A 26,279-nucleotide genomic window follows, 5' to 3' on the forward strand; every position below is an offset into this window, starting at 1 on the left:
CATTTACGCACTGCATCAAGTATTTATCCGTTTTTAAAGTTCCACAAGTTACTTTCAGTGAAAGACGTGAAAACACAAACTAAAACATTATATTTATTTAATTTCTGTCACTTCTGGTGTAGTTCCCTTGTGGCGCAGTGCCCTTCCAGTGCCGCAGGGGGCGCTGTGGTAAGCACCGCTGTTGTTTTGGCGCACAGCGGAAATGATCACAACTGTCCGACTTGGAAAAAAAGGAGACAAGCTTCATGCCGCTCAGGGGAATTTATCACCGAGTTTTAACGCAAAACGTCATTAATCTGTTTTTATTCGGATCTTATTTTCAATATCTTAAACTATCTAACTTGTGAAGGTCCGACTTCACGCCGTCAACCTTCCCGATCCGCTCAGCCCTCCGTTAGCTTCTCGTTAGCAGCTGATGCTAACAGCTAGCATCGTTTTTCTTACTTTACCTACAGATTTGTGGATGAACTCTCAATGGATGAACACAAGGAAAACATCCACGGGAAAGACGTCAATGTGAAGATGTCTAAAAGCAGAGAGGACGAGCAGGTGGGTGACGATTTTCACACTTTAATTCAAATTTAATTAATTCAACGATACATACCTGCACATTCTCACAAAAATATAAAAGAAAGTGCTTTAAAGGCAACATTAAATGTCACCAGTCTGACATTAAACACCAGAATCCAGAAGCTGTGGTTGATTCCGTCTCTTCTGTAAATCAATACAGTGCGAAGTTTTCCACGTTCCTGTGGTCTTTTACTGTAGAGGTCTTTCGCTGTTTTGGTTTGGATTGGCATGATGTTTCATTAAAGATTTGGATGAATAAGAGCCATCTAACCTTGATCATAAACCTCCAGCTCAGATGTGACAAACATGAGGCTCGTGGGCCAAAACCAGTGTGGAAGAGGCTCCAATCCGGCCCCAGAAACCACTAGGATATAAATGTATATAAATACTATGATATAAATGTTAAACAAAGCACCTGGTAGCTATAAAAGTCAGTCAGTCTTCGCAGTGTAACTAGAAAGAAACAGGGAAAAGTGGCTGTTTTGATCATAAACGTGACAAAACTTGGAGAAGTTCTTCAACCACTGTCTGTCAGGAACACCTTGCAGTGTAAAAGTGTTCTGTATCAAACACAGTCTGCTGGAAGAAACTTATGAAACACTGTTTTTCTAGATTGATTTAATGATCTTTATCTAGAGAGATGCAGGAAAAACACCAGTCAAAACCTGTTTTTTGACCTTTGGAGGAAACTTTAGACCAGAACTTAAACTAGAAGCTGTGCAGACTCTCTTCTTCTGCGTCCTCGATCTCAGTGCCTTTCATCTTTGCTCAACATCTGCTTGGAAACTGTAGCTGTAATCTTCACATTGATGCAGAATCTGCTGAACGTTTCTTCTCAGGCGACGCCGTGTAGCAGGTTATGTCCTGATGGAGAATCGGTTGCTCAGGACTCCACGCCTCCGTCCGGCGGGGACTTCAGTCATCCAGTGTACAAAGAGATCGCTCTGGCCAACGGACACATCAACCGCATGAGCAAGGACGAGCTGCGGGTCAAGCTAGCCGAGCTGAAGCTCGACACACGGTGAGTTCCACACGGGGTCAGTTCGTGTGGTGACATGCAGGCGTGAAAGAGCGTTTCCTTCAGCTGTGTGTGTGTGCATGTATGTGCAGAGGAGTGAAGGACGTGATGAAGAAGAGGCTGAAGAGTCACTACAAGAAGCAGAAGCTGATGCAGACGGCGGCGGAGGGAGGACACACCGACAAGTACTACGACTACATCTGCGTGGTCGACTTCGAGGCCACGTGTGAGGAGGACAACCCCTCCGACTTCCTCCACGAAATCATCGAGTTCCCCATGGTGCTCATCAACACACACACCCTGGAGATCGTGAGTCCAGCTCTACGTTAACACAGTCCACGGTGTGTGTGTGAGAGAGAATATTTCATTCCTGTCTGTGTTTTCCATGCAGGTGGACTCGTTCCAGGAATACGTGAGACCAGAAGTGAACCCACAGCTCTCAGACTTCTGTGTGAAGTTAACAGGAATCACACAGGTCAGCTGCTGCCTCCATCTCTTCGTCCAACTGTTTATTCATTCAAAATTAAACTCTGTGGATGACACTGAATATTCTCAAGTTCAATTCATCTTTAAATTCTATTCATAACTTCGCTCCATGTTGAACGAGTGACGCATCGTTAAAACCAGACTGATCCTCCGTTTACACCAAACGCTTTCCAGTAAACATGCAGAAGGTTTAATGGAAACAGTGGTGTCCTGACATGGTGCTGTTCCTGGTCGAGGCAGAATCTGGCAGTTTGTGGCCTCTGGACTGAAATGAGTTTCTCTAAATCAGATGTCAACATACGTTTGATGTTCACCTTTCAGTGAGTTTGTTTTAATCACCAGCGGCTAAAGTGAATTCAACTGCAGTACAGCAGGAAAAAACAGCAATACATCATTTTAATGACTGAAAGTAATCTGTCAGAGTTTTTCTCAGTGTGTGAAGAACGTTCCTCAAAGGGAACCGGTGACTTCCAGGAGTGTCATGCTGTTCTCTGAATTGTAGAAAATGGTGAACGAAGCGGATCCTTTCCCAGCGGTGCTGCAGAGAGTGGTGGCCTGGCTCCAGGAGAGAGAGCTGGGAACCAAATACAAATACGCCATCCTGACCGACGGGTACGTTTCTCCTCACTGCTCCCCGCCCCCGACCTGCCCATCCTGAAACCTTCTGACCTGACGTGCAGGGCGTGGGACATGAGCAAGTTCCTCAACATCCAGTGTCGGATCAGCCGCATCAGATACCCGCAGTTCGCCAAGAAGTGGATCAACATCCGGAAATCCTACGGGAACTTCTACAAGGTACCGTCTCTCTTTGAAATGAAACACACACACGTTCAGCAGAGAACATCAGCAACGGCAGAACTCAGACGACTGCTTGTTTCCCATTCGTCCCGCAGGTTCCTCGCACGCAGACGAAGCTCAGCACCATGCTGGAGAAGCTGGGCCTGCAGTACGAAGGCCGTCCCCACTCCGGCCTGGACGACTCGCGCAACATCGCCCGCATCGCCCTGCGCATGCTGCAGGACGGCTGCCAGCTGCGCGTCAACGAGCGCATGCACGCCGGCCAGCTGCTGTCGGTGCCCAGCTCCGCCCCCATGGAGGGAGCGCCCGCCCCCCACAACCCGGGCAGCAGGAACTAGACCCGCACCCGGACTCGGCTTCAGTGGAGTGTGAAGCTCTACGGTTCCCCTCTTTTGCACCAGATGTTTAAAAGCAGATCATTCCTGCGCGTCGTGGAGGATTTCCCTCCACGCTTCGACCTCTTGCCTTACAGAGCTGCTGACGAGCGAAGCTGCCCGGTCACCGGTCGGTCTCTTCCTCCATTAAATACTGTTTAATGAATAAATGTTGTGATCTGCAGCTTCACACTAACATCCTCATTTCTGTCTCACTGCTGTGTGGATTTAAATAAAAGATGCTGCTGCTGGTTCTGTGCCATTTTGGAGACCAATGTTCTCGACGACGGAGCCATAACGTCACATAGTCTTAGCTGAGCTTTAGGATGGACTGTCTGATCCACTGAAGATTTAACAAACAGCATCACAGTGCTCACTTCAGCCTGTGTTGTAGTTTAGTGCCATCTTTTTTAAGGACATCAAAATAATGTGTTTGATGGAGAATGGTCTATTTTAGCAACAACAAAGATTTCCATGAATGCTAATTATGAAAAATAAAAATGTTCTCACTGTCTGCAGTATTTATTGATGTTTTTGTATTGAACTGTTTGAGCATTAGTAAAAAATGGAAAAGTTTATAAAAGTGATTGGCCAATATTCAACTTTAAAGGGTTGTTGACATGGCTAACTAATACCTTTTTAACATTTAAGTTAGAAATTTGTAATGTCAGGCTAAGATTAAAGTTTTGATCTAAAATGGGATTGGAAAGGAATTCTTTAAACTAAAAATACATACTTAAATTTATATTTGCATAGTTAAATTGCATAAAATTATAGTATTCTGTTTTCCACTGCCATGGATACTAAAGCTGTACAGCGGGACTGTCGAACAGTTTTATTGACATTTTAATGTATTTTACACTAGAAACAATTAAAATTAGCTTTATGTCGAGATTGTAACCATTTCCAATAGCAACTGGTTTTTGTGACAATTTAGATATTTTCAGCACGTGAACCCTGCGCAACAAAAACTGGCGCCAACTTCCGGTTCTCGCGAGACGCCCCACATTTTCCTCGAGCAGCATACTGCGGTCCGTGACGAGGCTAGCATTAGCCGAGCAGGCTACGGGGAGAAGGAGTCTGCAGGTACACCGCAGGTAACACTGAAAACACTCAAAACTCTCACTGATAAATGTTCACACTGTTTTACACTTCCAACATTACCCAGATAGTCTGATAACTGAGTCTGAGCCAGAACCGTCGGAGTCTAGCTAACTGCAGTACGTAAATTTGACCGCCAGGGGCGCACTATGGCTGTATGTTCAGGTGATCAATATTTATGGACAGATGTATTTAAGATAGTTATTCTGATCATAATGTGCGCTGACCTGCTATATATTTTTGAGTTCCACCTTACGTAAATATTAAGTTACAATAAATGTGAACTTCTGAATGACAGATGAAAACTTTCAAGTACTAAACAAATATATTTAGAGCTCTCGATATTCACAGAGTATCTACTGGTCCCACTTGAGACGTAATCGGGTTGAAGTTAAATTACTGTTAAATTACATTTGATTTCACATTTATCTGCTTCAGTGGAATTAAATGGAAAAAAACAACAACAACAAACTGAAGATCAGCTTACAGGAGGTGGGATGAAATCAACATACTGCAAAACAACAATAAATAATGTGGGACACAGTTTTTTTATTTTTGTTTGAACATAATTAACTGATTTGACATGATAGTCTGTTTATCCAAACAGGAACAGAAATTAATCCTTAAAACCAAATGTTTACAGTAAACAACAAGACAAGATAATCCAACATTGAAACAATAATCTATACTTGTTAGTGGTAGCACCATTAAAAGATTAAATCTTTGGGCTTATTAGTTAAAACTGTAATAATTGACGTTAGGTCAGATACACTCAACACAAAGAGAAGTAAAAGGTGGATTTATTTTCTTTTATTTTCACAAAGATTTTTGGAAATAAATGTAAAATCATTGAAAAGTTTGTTTTCCAGAAACTGAAAAAAGGGATCCCAATTATCACCATGAAGTATTGTGACAGCAAAGAAAAAGATTTCTGTATATTTTTGTGTCTGGTTTAGCGTGAAATGCAGATCATGGTGATCTGGAGCTAAATAGTTGTTCTTGGTTTGGAGGTCACGTTGGCTTCGAGGGTTTCGCCTCCGGAGTTCAACACCCCGGTGGTGTCTGGGATCTGATTCCGGTGACAGGAATGGCGTTGAACGTGGAGATCTCGTGCTCCAAGCTCCAGTCTGCCGTCACACACAAGTGCTGTACAGCGTGACTTTGTAGCTGATCTCGTCCAGCACGCGGCGCACCACCTGCTCCAGCTCGGCCAGCTCGGCCGCTTTGGCCTCCAGGATGGCCTGGTTGGCCTCGTAGGAGCTCTCCAACTCTGGAAACACAAGAAATGATCGTTACTATCTCCACATCATGCGTCGCGCTTCCTGCTTCATGGTGGCGGTGCCGACCTCCGAGTCGCTGCAGTTTGCTGCTGCTCTGAGCCAGCAGCTCTCGGGCTTCCTGCTGCAGCTGGTCCGCCCGCTGCCTCGCCTGCAGCACCCCCTCGCCTCGGTCCTCCACCTGTTCCTCCATTGCCTCGAAGCGATCCTTCACCAAGTCGTCGAACTCCTGCAGACACGGCAGAATTCACAGAACCATGGTCGTCACAGAGACCACCAGAGAGCACGTCGATGAGCTGAAGCCAGAAACAGACAAGTGACAGAAGTGAGGGAGTGTGTGAGACCTGCTGCGCCTCCTCAGCGTCCACCTTAGCCCGGTCCGTCATCAGCTCGGCCGTGTCCACCAGCCGGTTCACCTCCAGGTTGTTCTGTCTCAGCAGGCCCACCTCCCGCTCCAGCTGCACCAGGCGGCCCGTGGTGTTCCCCAGCTTCAGCTCCGACAAGGCCGTCTCCGACTCCACCTGGAGCACCGCCCGCGAGGTCCACGTGGTCGTCAGGAGAGAAGACAAGGTAGGAGTCCAGATTAAAACAGAACCCTCAGACTCTCAGAGTGCTTTACCCCTGCTGTTATTAGATGTGTCAATCAAGAATTCAGGGTTAGAGTACTTTATAGATTAGTTTTGAACTTGTTTCTACACAGAGCTCGGTTCTGTTGGACTGAGGGTAAACTGTTTCTAGTCTTAAGTTTGGACCTGTCCTTGGGCTTAGTTTGAACTTGTTCTTGGACCAAGTGTAGACTTGTATCCATGCCGAATCTGGTTCTCGTCCAGACTCCATGTGAGAAACGTGTTTTCTCCCAAAGAGCTGAGAGGAAACAGTGAGGTGAACTTTCTCCACTCGGTGTTTGAGTTAAATGTGTTGGTGGTTCTAGTTCTGTTGGTCTTGGTGGTCGCTCACAGAGAGCAGCAGGTCCAGGGTGCCCTTGGTGTTGTTCTGAGCCAGCTGGATGGCGTCCATGGCGACGCTCTGAGCTCGCTCGGCCTCCTCCAGAGCCGCCTTCACCACGTCGGCCGTCTTCTTCACGTTGGACGCCTCCTCGCTGCAGGACAGGAAGTGTTCATGGGGAAATATAAAAGGAAACAAGATTTTGCTGAAGGCGAAAACAGTCGTGTAGTATTCTGAGCCAAAAGCCAGAAAATTAAAAAAAATACACCCCCCCAAAAAAATCCATCAGTTTATTTTTTTTCTTAATTTATGATATTTTATCCTTGAAATACAAATAAAAGTACTCCTGTCTAAAACCTATGGAGCAGAACGGATCAGGACCAGACTGGTGTGCTTCTTGTTTTCACCTGTAGGTGGCGGCAGATGTTCAAACTCAGTAGTTTATAAACTACTCTTTAAAATACCTGCAATCATTGTTTAGTATGTTTGAAGACTTTCTAGAACTTTTACTCATTATAGAATCCCAGAAACACTCGTTTCTGCTGTTCCCATCAAACATTTCCTCTTTTCACTATTGTAAACTCAACAGTGGAGTTTGGAAGAAAGAAGAAGTGTGAGGGTTCCCAAAGTCTTTCTGTTATTCTGCAAAAGAAGAAATGTGTTTCCAGTTACTGTTTTGTGACAAGGAGGAAGATTTATACTGCAAACTGCCATGACTCCCTGGATTAGGGAGCAGGTCTAAGTTAAGGAACAGGCCTGAATTAGGGAAGAGATCTGGGTTGTGAAGCTGGTCTGGATTAAGGAGCACGTCTGGATAAGGGAGCAGGTCTGGGTTAAGGAGTAGCCCAAGAGGCTGCATTACCATGGGCACTTCCTGGTGATTTTTTTTTTTTTTAATCCGTCACATCAGAGATCAGATTGTCTGTTTACATGAACACTGAGTAAAGTAATCAGATTAATGTGCAAAAGAAAGTCTCACAGCAGCTGTCACATGTTGACACTACTTATCAGATGTGAATGCAGAGTGAGAATCGAACCAGTGATCCATTTACTTGAGCTCCTTCTCCGATCAAATCAGATGAACTCCTTCTCTCACAGATTATTTAACGGGATTTACTCCGAGAACCCTCTCAGCTGTGTGTTTCTGCGCTCACCTGGCGGCCTTGGCCTGCTTCAGCAGCTCCTCGGCCTTCTTGATGTCCTCGGCGCTCTGGCTGAGGATGGACTCCACGCTGGTCAGAGCGCCCACCTTCTCCTTGATCTCCCTGGTCAGCTCCTGCAGCTTCTCGGTGGAGGTCGGCATCTCCAGGGCCAGGACCTCGTTGGCCACCGCCTCGATCACCGACGCGTCTGCCTTCTCGTCTGGATGGCGGGAAACACACACCGGGCGAGTTTAGAGTCGATCTCCGACGCGAGAACGGGGACGTTAGCGTTGCCCTCACTGGTGAGCAGGTCTCGGATCTCCTTGATGAGGTTGCGCAGTTGCTCGTTGCTTTGCTCCACTCGCTCCCGGCTGCGGTTGGACTTGACCAGGACTTCCTGAGCGTTGGCCTTGGCCTCGTTGGCGCGGTTGTTGGCCTCCCACACCTGAGCGGAGAGAGATGAGATGCTTGCTCACGTCCGTTCACGTGTGTTAAAGACACAGTGAGAGCTGCTGCCTCACCATCCTGGAGAGTTTGTCCACTTCCTGCATGGCTGCCAGGATCTCGCGCTCCAGGTCGCCGGCTGACTTCAGCGCCGTTTTGGAGGTCGTGACGATTCTCCCGCAGTCTTCTCCTCCGCAGAGAGGAGCTCCGTCGCTGTCAAGGCAGCCCAACCCGCCACAGTCGGGGCAGGAGTTGCCTTCAGCTTCTCCACCACACAGCTACACAGGAACAACGTGAAGTTACTGTTCATTCAGAGAGGAGAACGAGCGTCGACGGCGTTTTCTCATCGTCACCTTGACGCTGAGAGGAGTCAGATCCAGCTTGGCCATCTCTTTGGACAGCTTGTCCAGCTTCTGCGTGTGTCTCTGGTTCTTCCGGTCGAACTCCTTCTGAGAACTGCTCATTTTGTCCTCGGCGGCTTTCCGTACTGCGGCCGAGCGCTCCAGCGTGTTTCCGGGATCGCTGGTGGCGGCTTGGCAGCGCCGCTCTGCGGCCATGGACTGCGAGTGTGCCTCAGAGATGGTTCCCATCGCACCTTAAATCAGCACATAGCAGTGAAGAACGTCAGTAATGGGTTTTGGTGTTTAGAGACGTGAGCCTTGCTTCTCTACCTCTCCTCCATTGTCCGATTCCTCACCATGGATGTTGGCGTTCTTGATGTCGCGGACCTGCTGGATCATCTCCTGAACGTCCCGCTCCAGCCGCTCGGCCTCGTCCCTCAGCGAGTCCAGGTTGGTCTCCGTCGCGTTGGCGTCGCCGCCAATTTGATCCAACGTCTGCTCGGTCGTGTTCAGCTTCCCGTTGAGATAGGACATGACGCCGCTGAGGACAGACACATGGACACAGCAGTGACCAGGTGCTCCGTACAGCCTAAACCAGTCTTCCTTGGTTCGATTCCCTACGTGATCTGCTGCATCAGCTCCTGGATCTTCTCCAGCCTCACTGCTGCAGTGTTGTTCTCCATGATCTCCTGAACAGCTCTGGCATTTTTCTCCAGGCTGCCGACCAGCTCCCGGTACGGCGCCGTCACCCCGTTGGTCTGCAGCTCAGAGACGTGGGCCTGCAGGCGGTGGGTCTGGTTGGTGAGCTCGCCGACCACGACGTCCCACACGGCGAAGCACTCGTGGCAGCGCTGGCAGTGGGGGAACTTTCCGTAGTAGCCCCGGGCACACTGGTCACACTTGGGGCCTGAAAATCCGTCCAGACAGGCGCACTGACCTGTGGCACGGTGACACTGCTGGCTGGAGATCCCCCGAGGGTCGCAGTCACAAGCTGGACGGGACAGAGGAACCGGATTCACAGGTCAGGAACTCAAACATGAAACCCTGACGGTGTGCTGAAGCTAAAGCTATTTGTGCATTAAAATACTCAGTAAGTTTACATATTTCTGAACGAAATTAGTTTACAGTGAAATAGAGCAGAAATCATAATGAATCTGCTGTCTTTCTGGATATAAAGTACACAATATCAATGCAAAATAATTATTTTTAACAAAAAGTTTAGTTCTGAGTTATATAATTGTATTGAACAAAATGTTTGTTTTTGAAGATTTAGCTATTTTCTCAGTATATAGTATATTAAAATTAAAATGACATCTATCTCATTCAGCGAAGCTCTTCAAAATGAAGAGTTGAAGGTTTTTTGGCCCAGTTCACATGACATTTCTGTGTGAACTGGGGCCTGAAAGTTTTGTCGTCTCCCTTTAGGGAACAGGATTTACTCAGCCTCCGTTGACTCCAGTAAACAATCAGAGACATGAATATGACCTTGAGGGTCATGTTAGTCCCTGCAGTCTGGGTCGCTCCGCAGGACGTCCCTCCCTAAAACCATGGAGGAGTATCGTATGAGTCAGAACGAAGGAATTCAGACTTCCTCAGCACTTCATCGTCCGTGCTTCTTGTGTTTATTTGTGAGATTTACGGAGCTTCAGGGTCGGGTTCTCCTTCACCTGTCTGCCGTAACGTACATGAGCTTGTAACCATCTCTACTTGGTCTCTGTGAGGCTTTATTGTCAGCGCTCGTCCTCATATGGATGTGTATGTCTCTCCCACACATTTCTCACTGAGGTGGTCTCTCCAGTTCCCACGAACTGCAGCATTAGTGTGTGTGTGTGTGCAGAGAGGAAGCCAGGTCCAGCTGGTTTCACAGCTGAAGAGACCCTGAGGGAACGCAGAGGGAATAACTCAGGATTCCCAGGTCCTCCGGGTGTTGGTCCATGACGAAAACGAGATGCCTCAGATTTCTGGAGAACATCTGGTTCTCATGAGTGGATGGACACGGGGTCATTCACGGCTGCCCTCCCCCCTCCTGCTGCCCCCTTCACTCCCACCTTCCTCCTGCCTGCGAGGCTGAGGAGGCTACTGTAAACCTCCAGACTCAGCAGATGGGATCTTAGGAGCTTTCGGCATCGGGAAGTAAAGCTGAGCGCGCACCAACACAGTGCAGCTGGAAGCCTCTGTCACTGTCTTCTGAAAGGTCAAAGTTCTTGGAGACTGTCTTAAACAGCTGTTGACTGGGGTCGAGCTGAGCACTCAGGTTGAGCGATTTTAAGAAAAGAACTTGACAGTTTTAGAGTTGAGAGTCACTGTAGTAACAATCCAAAGTTTTTTGTAATGAAAATGCAGAATTGATGCGTTTTCACCTGAAACGTTGTCATGGAAACGGGGCCTGAATGAGGTGGATTTCACTCACTGGTGCAGGAGAGTTTAAAGCCTTTTGAACTTTTTTCAGCTGATGAAGTAGCTCTAATCGATAATCGAGGTTTAGCGGAAGAGGAAGGGAGATAACTCCCTGAAACGCCTAAAGTGTCAGACCAGCGATTCCTTGTCTGTTTCAGTGATGGTGGTGACATCCTACCGTGACATTTGACCTCTGGATCCCCCCAGAAGAGCTCACTGCACTCCCGACACGTCCTGCCTCCAAAGCCAGGTTTGCAAACGCACTGTCCTGAGATCTGCGGACACAGAGCGCGAGTGTAAATGCAGGTGGAGGAAACCTGTGTGGGTGTTTCAAAGCTTTTTGTTTCACAGCCAGACACAATAGACCTTTGTGATGTTTGTAGAAAACTTTTCTTTGCAGAAAAATGTCTATTCTATTATTCCACGGTGTATTCTTAGACTTCCTTCCCTTGAAGGAAAGCAGCCAGTAAACACAGAAACCAGAATGTGTGTGTGTGTGTGTGTGTGTGTGTGTGTGTGTGTGTGTGTGTGTGTGTGTGTGTGTGTGTGTGTGTGTGTGTGTCAAATGTTCCCGGTTCTTGAGTCAGAGAGAGAATCCAGTCAACAGCTGGAGTTCATATATATTTAGGAAGGAAACCTCTGTGATTGGACAGGACGACCACTGTCTCACCACTGCACTGTCAATGTTTGGGAAAATTTCCCCTCCAGGCTGCACGTTGTGTAAGAAAACTTTCAAACGACGACGATGGCGTGGTTCACATGTTCAGGCAGCAGCTGTTAAGCGAGGCGAATTCAGACAGATGTTGTGATTATCGTAGTTTCTCTTGAACTATTTCTGATGAGAAACAGGAGGAACTAAAACCTGAATGGCATCATGAGAACCAGCTTTTCTTGCTGTACTGGATTTGTGCCAATGTTGTTGTTGGATTCAGATCCAAACATGACTCAGTGCTCGTTTTTCCAAAGTTCTGGTCAGTAAAAACCACTTCCTGTATGAAACAGGCTGCACTTTGAATCACAGCCACAACGATCAATATGAAAATGAGCTTAAACTTGCAGGCTGGTAGGATGAGGGTTAGGAGGGCAAACCCTGGAAGGTGTATCGATACTGTTCTTGGATCTAGAATCCAAACTGGCCTGCGGTCGATCACTTCCTGTGTCGTTCCCCATCATCGTCGGACCCACCTCGTTGCAGGACGATCTCACGGAGTGAACCGGGTCGCAGTCGCAGCGCTGGCAGCCCGTCCCGCTGGCGATGTTCCACGTGTCGGCGGCGCAGCGGTCGCAGTTCTGACCAACCACGTTGGGCTGGCAGGGACACTGACCGCTGCGCTGGTCGCACTGGCATTCGTCAGGGTTCGAACAGGCCTCGTGCACGGTGCCCACAGGGTAACACATGCACTCTGCACGCAAACGCCACACCAAGGACACAACGTCTTTACATCACGCAGCAGGACTTTATAATAATTCATTAAAGTTTCTGCAGTCGCACTCACTCCTGCAGCTCTGTGTGGCAGCGTTGCCATAGTAACCCAGCTTGCAGTGCTGGCAGCCGTAGCCCTGTGTGTGGTACAGGCACTTGAGGCAGGCGCCCGTGCGAGCGTCACAGGACCCCGGGTCATGCATGTCGATGTTGTTGTTGCACTGGCAGGCAGTGCAGCGGCCGCCGGGCACCAGGGGGTTCCCGAAGTACCCGGGCGCACACTGGTCACACCTGGCACCTTGATGAAGGGCAGCAAAACAGAAAGCCAGTCAGCTGATGTTCTCATTCCCCAACATGAACCCAAAGAGAGTGCCTGGTGTGGATTACGCTGTTCAACTTCACGACTCGTATCGTGTTTATATGGAAAGAAACCGGTGAAGTGTTTGGTGTCTTCGTACCTTTGTAGCCTTGGCTGCACACACACGTCAGCTGGTTGGTGTTTTCCACGATGTAACAGCTGTCTGCAAACTGACGGCCGCTGCGCGGCCCGTCGGGACACATGCACGGGCGACAGTGTCCACCGGAGCCCAGCTCGAGCTCTCCGTGATACCCGTCCAGACACCTGAGACAGAAAGTCAGGAACCCTCATGTCCAGAAAAGAGCTGTGCAGCATTCAGGGAGCTTTAAGGGCCTTGATTGGGCACTCACTAGGTATCAAAATCAGTACTTTCATCGGTGTTGCAAATTCTGCCAGTACTGCTGAGTACTGATTCACGGAAAAACAAATGGTACCATGTTTCGGTACCTAAACGCATCTTTGTGACTGTAAGGCAGTGGGGGAGTAGATGATTTTCCATGCTGGACCTGAATGCAGCATCACACGCACAAGATCGTAATGACATCAGTAACTCAACGCCAACAAAGCAAGCCTGACTAGAAAGTGCTCGAAAGCACGGCGCCGCTTTTCAAAATACGATGCAGATTACACTCACTGCGACGGGCATACTTGTAATCTTAGGAAGCTCCTGGTTAAGAACAAGATTGTTCTGAAGGCCGAGTGGATAGCTTCAGATGTTTTGCTACAACTCCGGCATTCAGCACCTTTAGCATGCTAGCATCTATTAGCACACTAGCATCCGTTAGTGACTCGTCTGCAGCCAATAACAAATTAACATTTATTACCACATAAACACAGACAAAAGCACTGAAAATTGGTTAAGTACCAATTCCCAGGTATCGGGTATTGGTACAGGATCAGTTAAAATGTGTGCGGTACCATCCCTAGAGCTCACAGTCCTTTTCAAAAAGTTCCGCTTTGGGCGCCGTTTTCAAACAGTTGCATTTTCAGTGACTCCACCACTGTTGTGAAAATAGAGCCTAAAGGTGAAGAGTAATTTCTCCCTTTAAGTCCAGTGATGTGGTCCTGAACTCTTTTTCAGAATATCTTGATTATAATTTCCATTTCTTCTTGTGAGGAAACACAAACGGAGTAAATGTCTTTTAAGGCTTAAAGGTGCTGTACTCTAAATACACACGGTTCATTTTAGTTTATAGATTCATTATTAGAATAATACCACTGATGACATGTGGGGGGCAGTGTAGAGCCTTATAGCTCATGTGACCAGAGAGAGGAACATATATTCACTTATTCACGCAGTACGTCTGAATATTAAGTAGTGATGTGGTCTGACGATGCCTGACCTCTCACAGTGGTGTCCGGTGGTGAAGTCCCTGCAGCCCTGACACTCCCCCGTCTGCGGGTGGCAGTACTCGCTGTGGCCGTTGCAATGGCAGGGTCTGCAGTGAGGAAAGCCCCAGAAGCCCGGCAGGCAGTGGGAGCACTGGTGGCCCGTCGCGCCCGGGACGCAGTCGCACTGACCGGTGGCCTCGTGGCAGAAGAGGGTGACCGAGCCTTGAGGGTCACAGTTGCAGGCTGGAGATAAAGGCGGTTTGAGATAGAGGAAAAACATGAAAACCCAAGCTGCAAGTGAAGCGATTCATTCAGTGTGAAGTGACGCTCACGTCTGCAGCCGGCGGGGCTGAACAGGAAGGTAGCCGGAGCGCAGTGGTCACAGTTCCTGCCTCCAACGTTGGGCCGACATTTGCACTGACCGCCGCTGGGCTCGCACACGGCGCTGAGCGAGCCCTGAGGGTCACACTGACAGGCTGGGTGAAGAGGTGCAGCAGTGTTAAACAGAAATATCCCAACGGTGTGTTCTGTTGCGATGCGGACAGTATTCTCACACACACACACCCATGGCTCCTTTGTGCAGCAGCGCAGAAACACTGAAGATATAGTCGTTACAGATGTCCGTCATGGGGCTTTTCACCACGCTCTGACTGGTCTCCAGACATCTGTAGCGCTGGAACGTGTCCCAGGCTCCCTCGCCGTCCGTCCCATGAAACATGTCCAGCTCCCTGACCCGGGGCATCAGCACCAACTGCAACCAGAGCGCAGGATCAGAGGGGGTGGAAACCATGAAAACACTCCACATGGAGGACACACAGCCAAAAGATCCTGGAAGATATGGAGAAGGTTCTCCTCACAGGACTCACTGAAAACTGGCATCAAACACCGGTAGGGTTTGAAGTACCTTGCTTTTCTAAGAGTGAAAATGTGTTTATCCCTATAATGAAATGACGGTGAAGACACGCTTTAAGGTTAAACTGATGTGACGGTTGAATGTAATATGACTGAGTTTAGAATGAGTCTGCAAAGAAATGAAGGCAAGTCAATGGAAAACCCTCAGTATGTTTGTAATTATTTTGTATCTTTAATCTACCAACCACTTCCTGTTTAACAGTATTTGACTGCTGTTAATTTCCCACTGTGGTATGCGTACTCTTGTCGATAGGTTGGAATATGCATAAGAATTAGTTTGGGAATCAAAATTTTCAATTAAAATGTTGTAAAAGCTGTGTGAGGCCAAAACAATCAGAAAAGACACCAGTGAATTCTTTAAGAAGAGGCTTAACTAAGAGTCCAAGTAGACGGTGAATAATTCATGTGTTTCACAGTTTAATCCTTTTAAAAGCTCTCCTTCGAGCCGGATTTGAACCAGCGACCTAAGGATTCCTGATTGATTACCACTACAGTCCTCCGCTCTACCAACTGAGCTATCGAAGGGAGACATGCACTTTTTTTTCAATCAACGTCAGGTCCAATAGCTGAGAGTGATTTTAACTTGAAAGTTTAACTCACATTTGAGGAACCAACAAGTTGACTCACTGAACCCACCTGAACCCACTCACTCCCTCTCCAGGCCTCCATGACACCAGCTGAGTCACTTGAATCCATTCTAGGGTTCAAATGTGGATTTTGATTTGAAACTTTATTCTGTTGGTTAAGTTTAAAGTAAGAAACTTTAGTTTCCTCGTGTCTTATCTGCAAGATTTAATGTCAAAGTAACTTAGAGTAAACGATCTTTAAACTCAAAATGAATCCATTTCAAAGGCTCTCTTTCAACTGGGATTTGAACCGGTGACCTCGGGATTACTACTGAGAAGCCAGAAATTTTTTGTAAAGAAGTGTTTTAAAATAATATTACATCGACATAAGGTACTTCCCCCCCTGCCCTTCAGAGAGCATCGTGCAGGTTGCTAGTTTGATAGAACCTCAGAGAGTTCAGGCATGTCACCCATTCACAACACAATCTTCATCTGTGAGATTCAATGTCAAAGTAATTTAGATTAAATGACTTTTGAAGGTCATGAGTGATTCCATGTAAAAGCTCTCCTTCGAGCCGGATTTGAACCAGCGACCTAAGGATTCCTGACTGATTGTCCTACAGTCCTCCGCTCTACCAACTGAGCTATCGAAGGGAGTGTTAGCCTCATTTTATGTATGGTACGTGTCGGGTTGTCGTGTGTTTCCATTGACTAAAGACCCGTATTCAACCCGGACCACTTCTCGGTTCTTCTCCGATAAGGTGCCGGGAGCACCGGTACAGGTTTTACAGGGAGGAGCTACAACACTGCTGCCTGCTGATTGGTAGTGATCACCATCAAAAACCTGCTGTGTTGAAACAGTTGATCCGCTGTAGAAACTCTAACTTGTCAGCCGGAGAGTGAAGGACCACGACAGCCTGAGTGGAGGGAGATGTTCACCCACACGCAACAACGTCAGATCCCTGCATCCTTATGCAGACATTCACAGCCAAGCCTATATTCAAACCGTGTTCTCTGCAGTATGAGCTCGCAACAGATAAGCTGAACCTGTACTGTTGGAACGCAAACAGTTCTGTGGAAATGGGGCCTGAAAGTCAATGATCCTTCAGTGTGAATCAGTTTTAAAAGCTCTCCTTCGAGCCGGATTTGAACCAGCGACCTAAGGATGCCTGTTGTTCACCTCTACAGTCCTCCGCTCTACCAACTGAGCTATCGAAGGGAGACAGGAGAGTATTTTCTCACAGCCGGTGAGTTTGATGGAGACCAGAGTTCACATCAGTTCACATCACCTCAAACTGAACTAAACTAACAGCATGAACTATTTCCATCAAGGGACTGAAATGTGTTCAATAGTGAGTAAAGCAACATATCGAAGCAAGTTTGACTGAGGACCACTCCTCCTCAGCTGGACACCGACTGGTCTAACTCGGTTAAGCACCGGGGGCCAGTGCTCCCCAGTGGGGGATGTGATCGCAGAAACAGATTGTGTGATTATGGTGACTGAGAGGTTAGAAGTCTTAAAGCTGCGGTACTTGATTTTTTTTCTTGTTTTAGAGTAAATTTGGCTTTGCTGTCATAGAGTGTGATGTAATAGTAGTCATTTAGTTCAAAAAGTTTAATCGGTGAGCTCTTTCAGCCTTATAAATAAGCATTTTATCCTGGCGAAACCCGGAAGACGAAGTCACTTTGTCTCTGCACAGCCCGGGTCCTGATCCGCCAATGAAATTTCGAGGTGAGGAGGGGCGGGCTTAGCATCGGCAAGCCAGCCCCCAGCTTCCTCTTCAAAGAGTGTACGCGCGAGCCACCGGAGCACCGCAGCAAACAAAACTACTATCAGGCTGGAGCTCCGTCTCCAAAGACACTGAAAAACTGGTGGACGGAGAGAGCTAGCAGACTCTGTCTGGAGGGATGAGAGGATCTGCCGACATAAGTGAAAGTAACTTATCGCTGGGGGGCAGCCCCCGCGATTCATAAACAGAAAAAAAAAAAAGTCAAAATAAACTTTGATACTAAATTAAAAACAGACTGACCATGTATGTGCCGCATTTTCTGTCAATAATTTGAGCAGGGAGCAACGGAAAAGCTCCCTGAGTACGCGTGATTCGGTGTGTGGGGGGGTGAATATTCGGATCGCAAAATTATTGTCATCAATCTCATGCACGCACACGGAGGAGGTGCTGGAGAGGGAGAGGGAGAGGGAGGGACTGTGTGAGAGTGGCAACGAAGAAGGGGGCGTGGTTTACAGTTCAAATCCAGAGAAGCATAGAATGCAGGTTTAACTGAGAGTCAAAGTGGAGAGTGAATTCATGTGATTTACAGTTCAGTCCTTTTAAAAGACCTCCTTCGAGCCGGATTTGAACCAGCGACCTAAGGATGCCTGTGTTTCAACCTCTACAGTCCTCCGCTCTACCAACTGAGCTATCGAAGGGAGTTGCTTTGTTATTTTTCACCCTGGGTCAGTTTGATCCACACCAGAGGTCACAACCAAAGTCACTGAAAGCAGGTACAAATGTCTCAATCCCTGATCACCTTCTGCATTTGTGCTCCTTGTATATAAGGATTCCTTTAATTAGATTACAGCCCAGTGACACTTGGAATCAAGAAACTTCACTGGTTATCAGAACTGAATCCGTTTGGACATTTCTGTGTGTGTTCAAGGCTCAAATATGCACAGCTAATTAAGGAGCGTTATATTTTCGGTGTTCTGGAAGGAGCTGAGATTTAAGAAGTGCGTAGGTTCAAGGAGTCTGGTACTGTAGTGTTGTTAACCTTGAAGCAAGATACTGTTCCACCAAGAGTGAGTCTGGGTCATATGAGTTATCCAGTCTGACATTAGGTTTGCCCTCCACTTCGATGCTGCAGCAGCCTTGTTTCATCCAGGCTGGAGATCGCTTCAGGGGCTTTCTGGGGAAGTTCCCCTCATATGTGAAATGCTCCAGACCTAACAGGCGAATTGTGGTCATGTTGGTTTCATATGGCTGCTTCATGCAATGGGAATCACCGATGTGCAAAATGTGGGGGGATCATGATATAGAATCACGTAATGGGTCTATCCCGAAATAGTGGTATTGTGGAGGCTGTCGTATGGCTTTTTGAAAAGAGTGTCAGCAGTTTGTTTGAGCAAAAGGTGAAAAATCAGCACGACGTATCTTTTGCTGAAACGATGAAAAAGGTTGAGGCTAAGACGTCATCTCAGATTTTCAATAAGGCTAGTTTAAGAGCTTGCTCAAGGCCTGATCAGGACTTTGTTGTGGTAAATAAGGAGTCTCTGCTTGCTTTCATTGTTGATGCTTTTGAAACCCGGGATTAGAACTTCAATATCTGATATGATAAGAGTGTGACAGTCTGCTAGGGCTGCACGATTAACCGACACCTCATCGAAATTGAGGTTTTAACTACTGCGGTAACCGAACCGCACAGGGCTGAGGTTTTTCCAAGGCATTTGAGTGACAGACCTATCTGCCAATCAAAACGTTCGAGTCTAACATTCCGGGCCACCGGCCAATCAGAAATGACAACAGGAAGTAAGTATGTATGCACTGCACTGGTGCAGCTAACTAGCGTCAGGTTGCTAACAACAAACCCTGCGTGTGTGCTTCGCGGTGTCGTGTCACACTTTTAAAAGCACTCCTTCGAGCCGGATTTGAACCAGCGACCTAAGGATTTCTGATTTAGTACCACTACAGTCCTCCGCTCTACCAACTGAGCTATCGAAGGGCGATGATAACTGGAGAGCCACAGTCGTGTCTGGGCGTATACTTGTTTTCCTATCAATGTGTTCCCCGAGCCAGAGTACCACCCCGCCGAGCGGCACGTCCCAGTGTTCTGCATCGGTCAGCTACGAGACTCCACTCCGCCGGCCGATGTTTCGAAATACCTGATTTCCCTGTTAACTTGTGACCAACAGATGTTGAAAACTCAACTGAAACTTGTAGTCGTTCCGGCGAATGTCGGTTATCTACAGTTACAGTAAATTTATAGATGTAGTGCCTTTTGTGAGTCTTTTTTTGACATCAGCTGTTACCAGCATGTACTTACAAAAAAAACATTTTAACATTTGTGTGTGTGTTAAGGGTTTAAATGTGGATTTTGACTTGGAATTTAATTTTGTTGGTTAAGTTGAAAGTAAGAAACTTTACTTTTCTCATGTCTTATCAGTGAGATTTAATGTCAAAAGTAACTTAGCGTAAATAATCTTTTAAACTCAAAATGAATCCATTTCAAAGGCTCTCTCATGACTGGATTTGAAGCAGTGACCTTAGGATTACTCTTGAAAAGCCATGCATTTACAAGTGAAGACATGTTTTAAAGGTGCAATCAGTAATACTATTGCACAGTGGTTGAGAAACACTTTTTTTAATAAAAACCCTGAAAGAGCAAACACTGAGAGGAGACATGGCCGCAAATCGTGCAACAGCGAGTTGTTCAGAGAGCTCCGTTGTCGACGACCAGCGGACCGCCTGGCTGGTGTTTTGTAATAACTGGTTCCCATGTTAACGAGTGCCGGTTTTCCGTAAACCAAGCGCCAACCCATCTGGTAGAACATGAAGAAAATGCGGAAGTCCAAAAAAAGCTGTAATTCAGGAGAAATTCCAGCAGGGGGGCGATGGTGCTGGTTTCAAAAAGACTCCGGTTCTAATTAGGACCCATTCAAAAATTCCGATTTTCAGAGTGCAAATAAACATAAAGCGCCCGGTTTCAGAACATGCTTTGGTCTCTGTCACTAGTTTCAACAACCATGTTGGCTTCACCACACTCTGATTTTCACATAAACCATCTGCTCATTTTGACTACTCGAGTTAAAAGTTTTACATAAATCGCCCCATCACAGTGCTGTTCAATGTGGAGACGTCCTGCTGAACTCGCTGAAATCTTCAGAACGAGATTTCAGAACGTTATGGGTGACGTCACGAGAGCTTTATCCATTGTATTTACCATCAGTGCTGTAAAGACATGCTGGTAACAGCAGATGTTAAAATAAGACTCACAAAAGGCAACAAACTTATAAATTTACTCTAACTGTAGATAACCGACGTTTGCTATCGACAGTTACAGTGAGTATAAGTTTAAAGTTTTTTTGTGAGTCTTACTTCAACAACTGCTGTTATCAGCATGTGTTTACACAGACCTCCGCCGTCATTCGTTAACAGGAGAACCAGTTAATCCATAACACCGGCCGGACGATCGCTCGTATTCTGCTACGCAGCTCTTTGAACAACTCGCTGTTGCGCGATTTGCTTCCATCTCGCCTCTCCAGTGGTTTTTCTGTCGGGGGTTTTTATTAAAAAAGTGTTTCTCAACCACCGTCGTGTTTTTCTGCTTGTTTTTGACTGTCCTGCTTCCCGTTTACTGCGCACGTCGTCACGTCACTACGTACGAGGGAACGCATGCGCGGAACAAATAATCCCCCGTTTAATCCGCTCGGCTGTCAGACAGCGTCTACATGAGACACGAAGCGGATTATCGATCGGTGTAGACCACCTCGTACAATCGGCTCCGAAATACAATCTGCTCCGAGTGAAGCGGATCCACTCGGGTGTTTATATGACGCATTTACACTCCGCTCCGCCATATAAGCGCATGTAAACGTGCCTAGTGTGACTAGTCAGTCACCTCTGGCCTGCTTGCAGAAGTAAACTGGGAGCCAGTTTGACTTCACAGCGTTGGTTTACTGCACACACACCCGCTGTGTGTGTGAGAGCGTGTGTGTGGACGGGGGAGGGGAGGGTCCGGCGCGCTAGAGCAGGGACACAAAGCAGCTCAGAACGTACCGTTCGGTCTTGTTCCGTTACTTTAACTATCTAAGGTTTCAAGAAGGACGCCTAACTCTGGTCTCTTCTCCATGTTTCAAACATCTTTCTGCCTCGAAACGTCTGAACACAGTCTCAGTGTTTTCATGAGGATCTTGGAGAAGCCAGATAAAGTCTCCCTCATTGAAAACACGAGTGCAAACAGTGGAAGATTCGAAACATGCTGGCAGTGAAAATCTGAAACATGGCTGATTTTCAGCACATGGTCTTGGCTCTGTGTTACAGAAGCCAGCTGGCTAAAAGATTTCCTTCGAGCCGGATTTGAACCAGCGACCTAAGGATGCCTGTGTTTCAACCGCTACAGTCCTCCGCTCTACCAACTGAGCTATCGAAGGAAGACATGCAGCCTGCCTGCCCCGGTCACATGTGAGTGTGTGTGATCGTGCACGTTTTCATACCAATCTGGGGTCCAGAGCCTAATCGTGCTGAACTCAGGGTCCACCTCTAGGAACCAATAAGCTGAATCGATCAACATTTTGTTGGTTTTCAAGAGACTCCAGGGTGAAGTTACAATGAACAACATGACGGTAGCGATCAAACAGTCGTGTGTGTGTCTTTGTTTTCCTGTCCATTTGGGGTCTGGACCCGACAAGTGAAGTCAACTTATTTCCAGGAATGTTTTTATAGCATTACAAAAAGCTCTCCTTCGAGCCGGATTTGAACCAGCGACCTAAGGATGCCTGTGTTTCAGCCTCTACAGTCCTCCGCTCTACCAACTGAGCTATCGAAGGGAGACGCAGGGGGTGTGGACTGCAACCGGTGGGCTGTGTGTGTCCGCCTGTGGTCAACGTCCGCTTCCAAGATCAGTTTGATCTTTCACGTTACCAAGGCGAGACACGGCTCTTTGCTTGTGGCAGTTCTATTAATACGTTTGCAGTGTGTGACTGTGGTGAGCCACTTTACGGGGTTGGCTCTCTGTGTGTGTGTGGACGGGGGGGGGGGGGGGGGGGGGGGGGGGGGGGGGGGGGGGGGGGGGGGGGGGTGGAGGGGGAGGGGAGGGGAGGGGGGGAGGGGGAGGGGGGAGGGGGGAGGGGAGAATCCGGCACGCTAGAGCAGGGAGACAAAGCAGCTCAGAACGTACCGTTCAGTCTTGTTCCATTATTTTAACTAAGGTTTAAAGCAGGGTCTCTGAATCTGGTCTCTTCTTGATAGTAAGTGTATGATCTTGGTCCTGGGTTACAGAAGCCAGCTGGCTAAAAGATTCCTTCGAGCCGGATTTGAACCAGCGACCTAAGGATGCCTGTGTTTCAACCTCTACAGTCCTCCGCTGTACCAACTGAGCTATCGAAGGAAGTTGTGCTGTGGGCACGCCATAGTCACATGTGAGTGCGCGCACGTGTGCGAGCGTGCGTGTCTTACTCACAGAGTCGATGAGTGTGTACGGGCTTTGCACGTCGCTGGCCGATGAGTACAACGGCAGAGTGAGTCGGATCGTGTAGTTCAGCCCTTTCTCAAAACACACCGGCCTGACGAGCAGCACATGCCTGAAACACAACACATGGTCAGTGTTGTGGAGCGTGTGTGTGTGTGTGTGTGTGTGTGTGTGTGTGTGTGTGTGTGTCACCTGGATCCAGGTGGGAGGGAGATGGACTGCTCGTCTCCACTCTGGATGGAGTTGCTGCAGTGGCTGCTGTAGTTCGGAGGGTTGAAGACGGGACGCTGTACTCGGATGTTCACCTGTTCCCACTGCTCAGGGAGCTGGAAACACACACACACACACACACACACACACACACACACTTAATCAATTACTCAGGCCCTTAACAATCGCGAAGAACAGCCGGTATCACCTGTGGCTCGTAGCGGATCAGGATGTCGTAGTCCATGGACTCCGGGACGTTGTTGACGTTGAACTCCAGGTAGGCGCCTTCCGGAACGTTAACGAAGCCCGTCCCTGTCCACGTGGGGCTGCGTCCCATGGGGTAAGGCCTCTGTACGACCGTCACACCCTGAAGGAAGGGACGAACGGCTTCAAAGCTCCAGCACCTTAGGCAAATAGAGGATTATCCAACCAGAAAAACAGCCTCACAGGAGCCAGCTTGGCATCCTCGGCCTCGTAGGTGTAGTGATCCAGAGCGATGAAGTAGAAGCCGGGCTCCACCCGGTCGCAGCGGCGTCCGAACATGTGATCTCTGCACTTACACTGTCCTGACTGAGGGTCGCAGCTGTGGACACCAACAAGCAGTGGAAATCGTGCGTTTCAACACACCGCCTTTCATTTCGCTGATTTTGATATGAACACAAATTATCCAAAGATCTTTTTATGAATCATTTAGGGGAATTCCTGCTTTATTTCTACATTTATTACCATCATTTCCTTTTTTTAAAAACTTGTCCAAAATTGTGTGAGAAATCCAGAGGAAGTGTGACTTTTGCTGGTAAAGCTGTTATCAGGATGCACCAGGATCCAGCAGCACCTACTTGTTGTGGATGGCTCCGCCCTGATCACAGTCACATGACCTGCAGCCGTCCATGTCATTGGACAGACCCCAGTGCTGCGGCTGCAGAGCGACACACACCAGACACAGGTTCGTGACACACACACACACACACACACACAGAATGGAGCAGAGGAAGTTTACCCAGAGCTGTGTGTTTGTGTGTGTGTGTGTGTGTGTGTGTATCAGATGAGTACCAGACACTGGTCACAGTTGTGTCCGTGGACCAGCCGCTTGCAGAAGCAGCTTCCTGTGTTGGAGTCGCAGGTCCTTCCTCCGGGCAGCGTTCCCAGCGGGTTGCAGGTACAAGCTGCCAAAACACACACACACACACACACACACACACACACAAAAACAATGAGGCCCCACACTCACTGCACTGTGTGTGTACCGGTGTGTGGTCAGATGTTCGAACCAAGTTTTGAAAAGCTGTGATTCACACAATCAGCCATAACATTATGATCATCTGTTTAATGTTGTTTAATGTGCATTTCAATTTAAATTAGTCTGCACTGAATTTTATTGTGAAAAACGCTTTACTTCCATTCGCGCTTCTTTCCTGTACCAAAATCTGTCCTTTTTGTTCATGCATCTTTTGGGATTCACAGTACTCAAAGTCTGAAATTCTTCAGGCTTCGCTTTTCCCTTTGATAATTGTTCATAATTTAATTTCTAATATGAATTCCACATAATTAGTTTAGTGATTATTTTCAGACTAATATCAACAAATTGACTCTCATTTCCTGTTTAGCAGGTACTGCCGCCAAGGTTATCTGACGGTGATAAATTATATTTGATAATCATTAATTATCGATAGCCAAATCGACCACAAGTCAATACCAAACATAACAGTACCTCCCTGAGTTGAGACCCAACACACTGTGAAGCCCTCGTTCCGGCATTTTAATTCCCTGTGGAATATTGATGTCGCTAAAACCGGTCCGTGGTGCCAGAAAGGTCAGAGGACTGCTCTATAACACCTGTGTGCTAAAACCTGGACCTTGTCTTGATGCACCCGACAGCGAACGGCGCAGATCCTGATAATCCAGGTCGGACTGTGTCGGAGTGAGACTCACGCAGGCAGCCCGCCGGTCCTTCTCCCAGTCCGAAGTGTCCCTGTCTGCAGTGGTCGCAGCGCTCCCCCTCCACGTTGGCTTTGCAGCGGCACTGACCCGAGATCAGCCCGGCCGCCACGTCGGTCCGGGAGTCGCACAGTCCGCCCTGCAGGGAGCCGGCCGGGTCGCAGCTGCAGGCTGCAGGGGAAGGAGAATCCCATTCTCACAGAGTGGACAGGACGAGGCCGTTACAGATAAATAGCATCCTGCTCAGTCGTTCCTGCTAAAAGACGAGATGATGAGCTGCGAACTGCAGAACAACAGCGTGGAATTTAAAAGATGAGTCCAGTAAAGGGTCAACCGCCACTTAGCGGGTAATTACACTCCTGCTTCAAAGGCCTCCACAGCTCCAGGTGGTGCCTGCGCTGGGGTCAGGGGTCGCGTCGGGGTGCCACGTACGTTCACACACGTTGGGGTCCCGCAGGTCTCTGTTGGGGTGCTGGTAGAAGAAGGGCGCGCACTGCTCGCAGTGCTGGCCCACCGTGTTGTGCTGGCAGTCGTCGCACACGCCGCCGCTCACGTTGCCCGTCGTCATGTACACGGCCAGGTCGAAGTGGCACGACGAGGAGTGCTGGTTGCACTCGCACTCTTTGAAAAGACACACAGCGCAATGAGTTCAAAGAGCAGTATGCATCGCCTGTAATTCCTGCCTGACATGAATAAACAGATCTGACCACTAAAATAGTGCCACACCTAACCTTTAACTATCTAAGTTTTGTTTTTAACATGACTGCAGTAGAGTTAATGTTTTTTTTTTTTTTTTTAAACACATCAAGTCCTCCTCCTCCTCCTTCCGGACCAGACAGTGGATCTTTGTCTCACTCTTGCAGGCGTGGGCGTTGCGTCCCTCTGCAGGTCTCCAGGGCAGATCCTGGTAGAAGTCCTGACAGCGCTCGCAGTTCAGCCCCTCGGTGTTGTGGTTGCACACACAGCGGCCGTGGACCTTCACACACAGTCAGCGAGAACCGGCGATCAGCAAACAAACTGCTTTACGTATCAAGAAAATGCCGATCTGTCACAAAGCTTGATGGATTTTGCAAATAAAAGTCGTGGCGGGCCAGCTGGAAAGTGTCCGGCAGCCCAGAAACAGCAGCTTTCTGGCTGTGCTTCGCCATGTCGCCTCCCCCTGCTGTTGTCTCTGACGGCGAGCCGTTCGTACCATGCCCTCGGCGCCCTGCGGCGCTCCGTCGATGGGGGCGCACTCGGAGGCGTGTCCGTAGCAGAAGCAGTTGCCGCGGACGACCATGTCGAAGAGGGCGTAGTAGTACTTCTCCGTCACCTCGTCGCGGGAGTCCAGCAGGTTGTCGCCCAGAGTGTGAAGCTTCAGGAACTTCACTCGGAGGTTCGTGATTTTCAGCATGTCTAACAGGGGAAAAAAAATAAATAAATAAATTACCCATTCAGGAGGAAATGGGAAAGTTCCCACTTCAGA

General features: G+C 48.0%; 2 protein-coding genes and 8 non-coding genes across 10 annotated transcripts in view; 1 reads left to right on the plus strand and 9 right to left on the minus strand.

Moving 5' to 3' along the window:
• Positions 1-212: 212 nt before the first annotated feature.
• On the plus strand, positions 213-3,767 carry eri1 (exoribonuclease 1). Its single transcript, XM_030113877.1, has 7 exons — positions 213-549; positions 1,410-1,591; positions 1,681-1,897; positions 1,980-2,063; positions 2,577-2,686; positions 2,755-2,869; positions 2,968-3,767. Exons 1-7 carry the CDS (start codon positions 475-477, stop codon positions 3,208-3,210), a joined length of 1,026 nt encoding a protein of 341 aa, XP_029969737.1. The 5' UTR covers positions 213-474; the 3' UTR covers positions 3,211-3,767.
• A 1,109-nt stretch (positions 3,768-4,876) lies between these two features.
• lamb1b (laminin, beta 1b) overlaps positions 4,877-26,279 on the minus strand; it is a 28,810-nt gene continuing 7,407 nt past the window's right edge. The window contains exons 7-33 of the mRNA XM_030113827.1: positions 26,007-26,209; positions 25,670-25,790; positions 25,247-25,435; positions 24,809-24,985; positions 23,930-24,042; positions 23,716-23,795; positions 23,324-23,459; positions 23,085-23,243; positions 22,859-22,992; positions 22,658-22,778; positions 14,571-14,757; positions 14,339-14,482; positions 14,018-14,249; positions 12,775-12,938; positions 12,390-12,614; positions 12,079-12,296; positions 11,072-11,168; positions 9,118-9,487; positions 8,853-9,037; positions 8,509-8,750; positions 8,233-8,433; positions 8,012-8,156; positions 7,724-7,931; positions 6,582-6,723; positions 5,969-6,145; positions 5,694-5,853; positions 4,877-5,617 (exon numbers count right to left, since the gene is read on the minus strand). Of these exons, the coding sequence (XP_029969687.1) occupies positions 5,481-5,617; positions 5,694-5,853; positions 5,969-6,145; positions 6,582-6,723; positions 7,724-7,931; positions 8,012-8,156; positions 8,233-8,433; positions 8,509-8,750; positions 8,853-9,037; positions 9,118-9,487; positions 11,072-11,168; positions 12,079-12,296; positions 12,390-12,614; positions 12,775-12,938; positions 14,018-14,249; positions 14,339-14,482; positions 14,571-14,757; positions 22,658-22,778; positions 22,859-22,992; positions 23,085-23,243; positions 23,324-23,459; positions 23,716-23,795; positions 23,930-24,042; positions 24,809-24,985; positions 25,247-25,435; positions 25,670-25,790; positions 26,007-26,209 (4,667 nt within the window). The 3' untranslated portion in view covers positions 4,877-5,480. The remainder of the gene's footprint in view (positions 5,618-5,693; positions 5,854-5,968; positions 6,146-6,581; positions 6,724-7,723; positions 7,932-8,011; positions 8,157-8,232; positions 8,434-8,508; positions 8,751-8,852; positions 9,038-9,117; positions 9,488-11,071; positions 11,169-12,078; positions 12,297-12,389; positions 12,615-12,774; positions 12,939-14,017; positions 14,250-14,338; positions 14,483-14,570; positions 14,758-22,657; positions 22,779-22,858; positions 22,993-23,084; positions 23,244-23,323; positions 23,460-23,715; positions 23,796-23,929; positions 24,043-24,808; positions 24,986-25,246; positions 25,436-25,669; positions 25,791-26,006; positions 26,210-26,279) is intronic.
• On the minus strand, positions 15,355-15,443 carry trnay-gua (transfer RNA tyrosine (anticodon GUA)). The gene is given in 2 exon segments: positions 15,355-15,390; positions 15,407-15,443. It is a non-coding gene; the product is annotated as a tRNA-Tyr (tRNA).
• trnay-gua (transfer RNA tyrosine (anticodon GUA)) lies at positions 16,051-16,138 on the minus strand. The gene is given in 2 exon segments: positions 16,051-16,086; positions 16,102-16,138. It is a non-coding gene; the product is annotated as a tRNA-Tyr (tRNA).
• trnay-gua (transfer RNA tyrosine (anticodon GUA)) lies at positions 16,616-16,703 on the minus strand. Its single transcript is given in 2 exon segments — positions 16,616-16,651; positions 16,667-16,703. It is a non-coding gene; the product is annotated as a tRNA-Tyr (tRNA).
• On the minus strand, positions 17,824-17,912 carry trnay-gua (transfer RNA tyrosine (anticodon GUA)). The gene is given in 2 exon segments: positions 17,824-17,859; positions 17,876-17,912. It is a non-coding gene; the product is annotated as a tRNA-Tyr (tRNA).
• trnay-gua (transfer RNA tyrosine (anticodon GUA)) lies at positions 19,113-19,201 on the minus strand. Its single transcript is given in 2 exon segments — positions 19,113-19,148; positions 19,165-19,201. It is a non-coding gene; the product is annotated as a tRNA-Tyr (tRNA).
• trnay-gua (transfer RNA tyrosine (anticodon GUA)) lies at positions 21,541-21,629 on the minus strand. Its single transcript is given in 2 exon segments — positions 21,541-21,576; positions 21,593-21,629. It is a non-coding gene; the product is annotated as a tRNA-Tyr (tRNA).
• On the minus strand, positions 21,937-22,025 carry trnay-gua (transfer RNA tyrosine (anticodon GUA)). Its single transcript is given in 2 exon segments — positions 21,937-21,972; positions 21,989-22,025. It is a non-coding gene; the product is annotated as a tRNA-Tyr (tRNA).
• Positions 22,497-22,585, minus strand: trnay-gua (transfer RNA tyrosine (anticodon GUA)). The gene is given in 2 exon segments: positions 22,497-22,532; positions 22,549-22,585. It is a non-coding gene; the product is annotated as a tRNA-Tyr (tRNA).

Source organism: Salarias fasciatus, chromosome 17 (assembly GCF_902148845.1).
Source record: "Salarias fasciatus chromosome 17, fSalaFa1.1, whole genome shotgun sequence".
Lineage (NCBI taxonomy): Eukaryota > Metazoa > Chordata > Actinopteri > Blenniiformes > Blenniidae > Salarias > Salarias fasciatus.

Coding starts and splice junctions, on each gene's coding strand:
- eri1 (XM_030113877.1), top strand. CDS start 475: ATGGATGAACACAAGGAAAACATCCACGGGAAAGACGTCAATGTGAAG. Junction 550..1,409: donor AAAGCAGAGAGGACGAGCAG/GTGGGTGACGAT, acceptor GTTTCTTCTCAG/GCGACGCCGTGTAGCAGGTT. Junction 1,592..1,680: donor GAGCTGAAGCTCGACACACG/GTGAGTTCCACA, acceptor ATGTATGTGCAG/AGGAGTGAAGGACGTGATGA.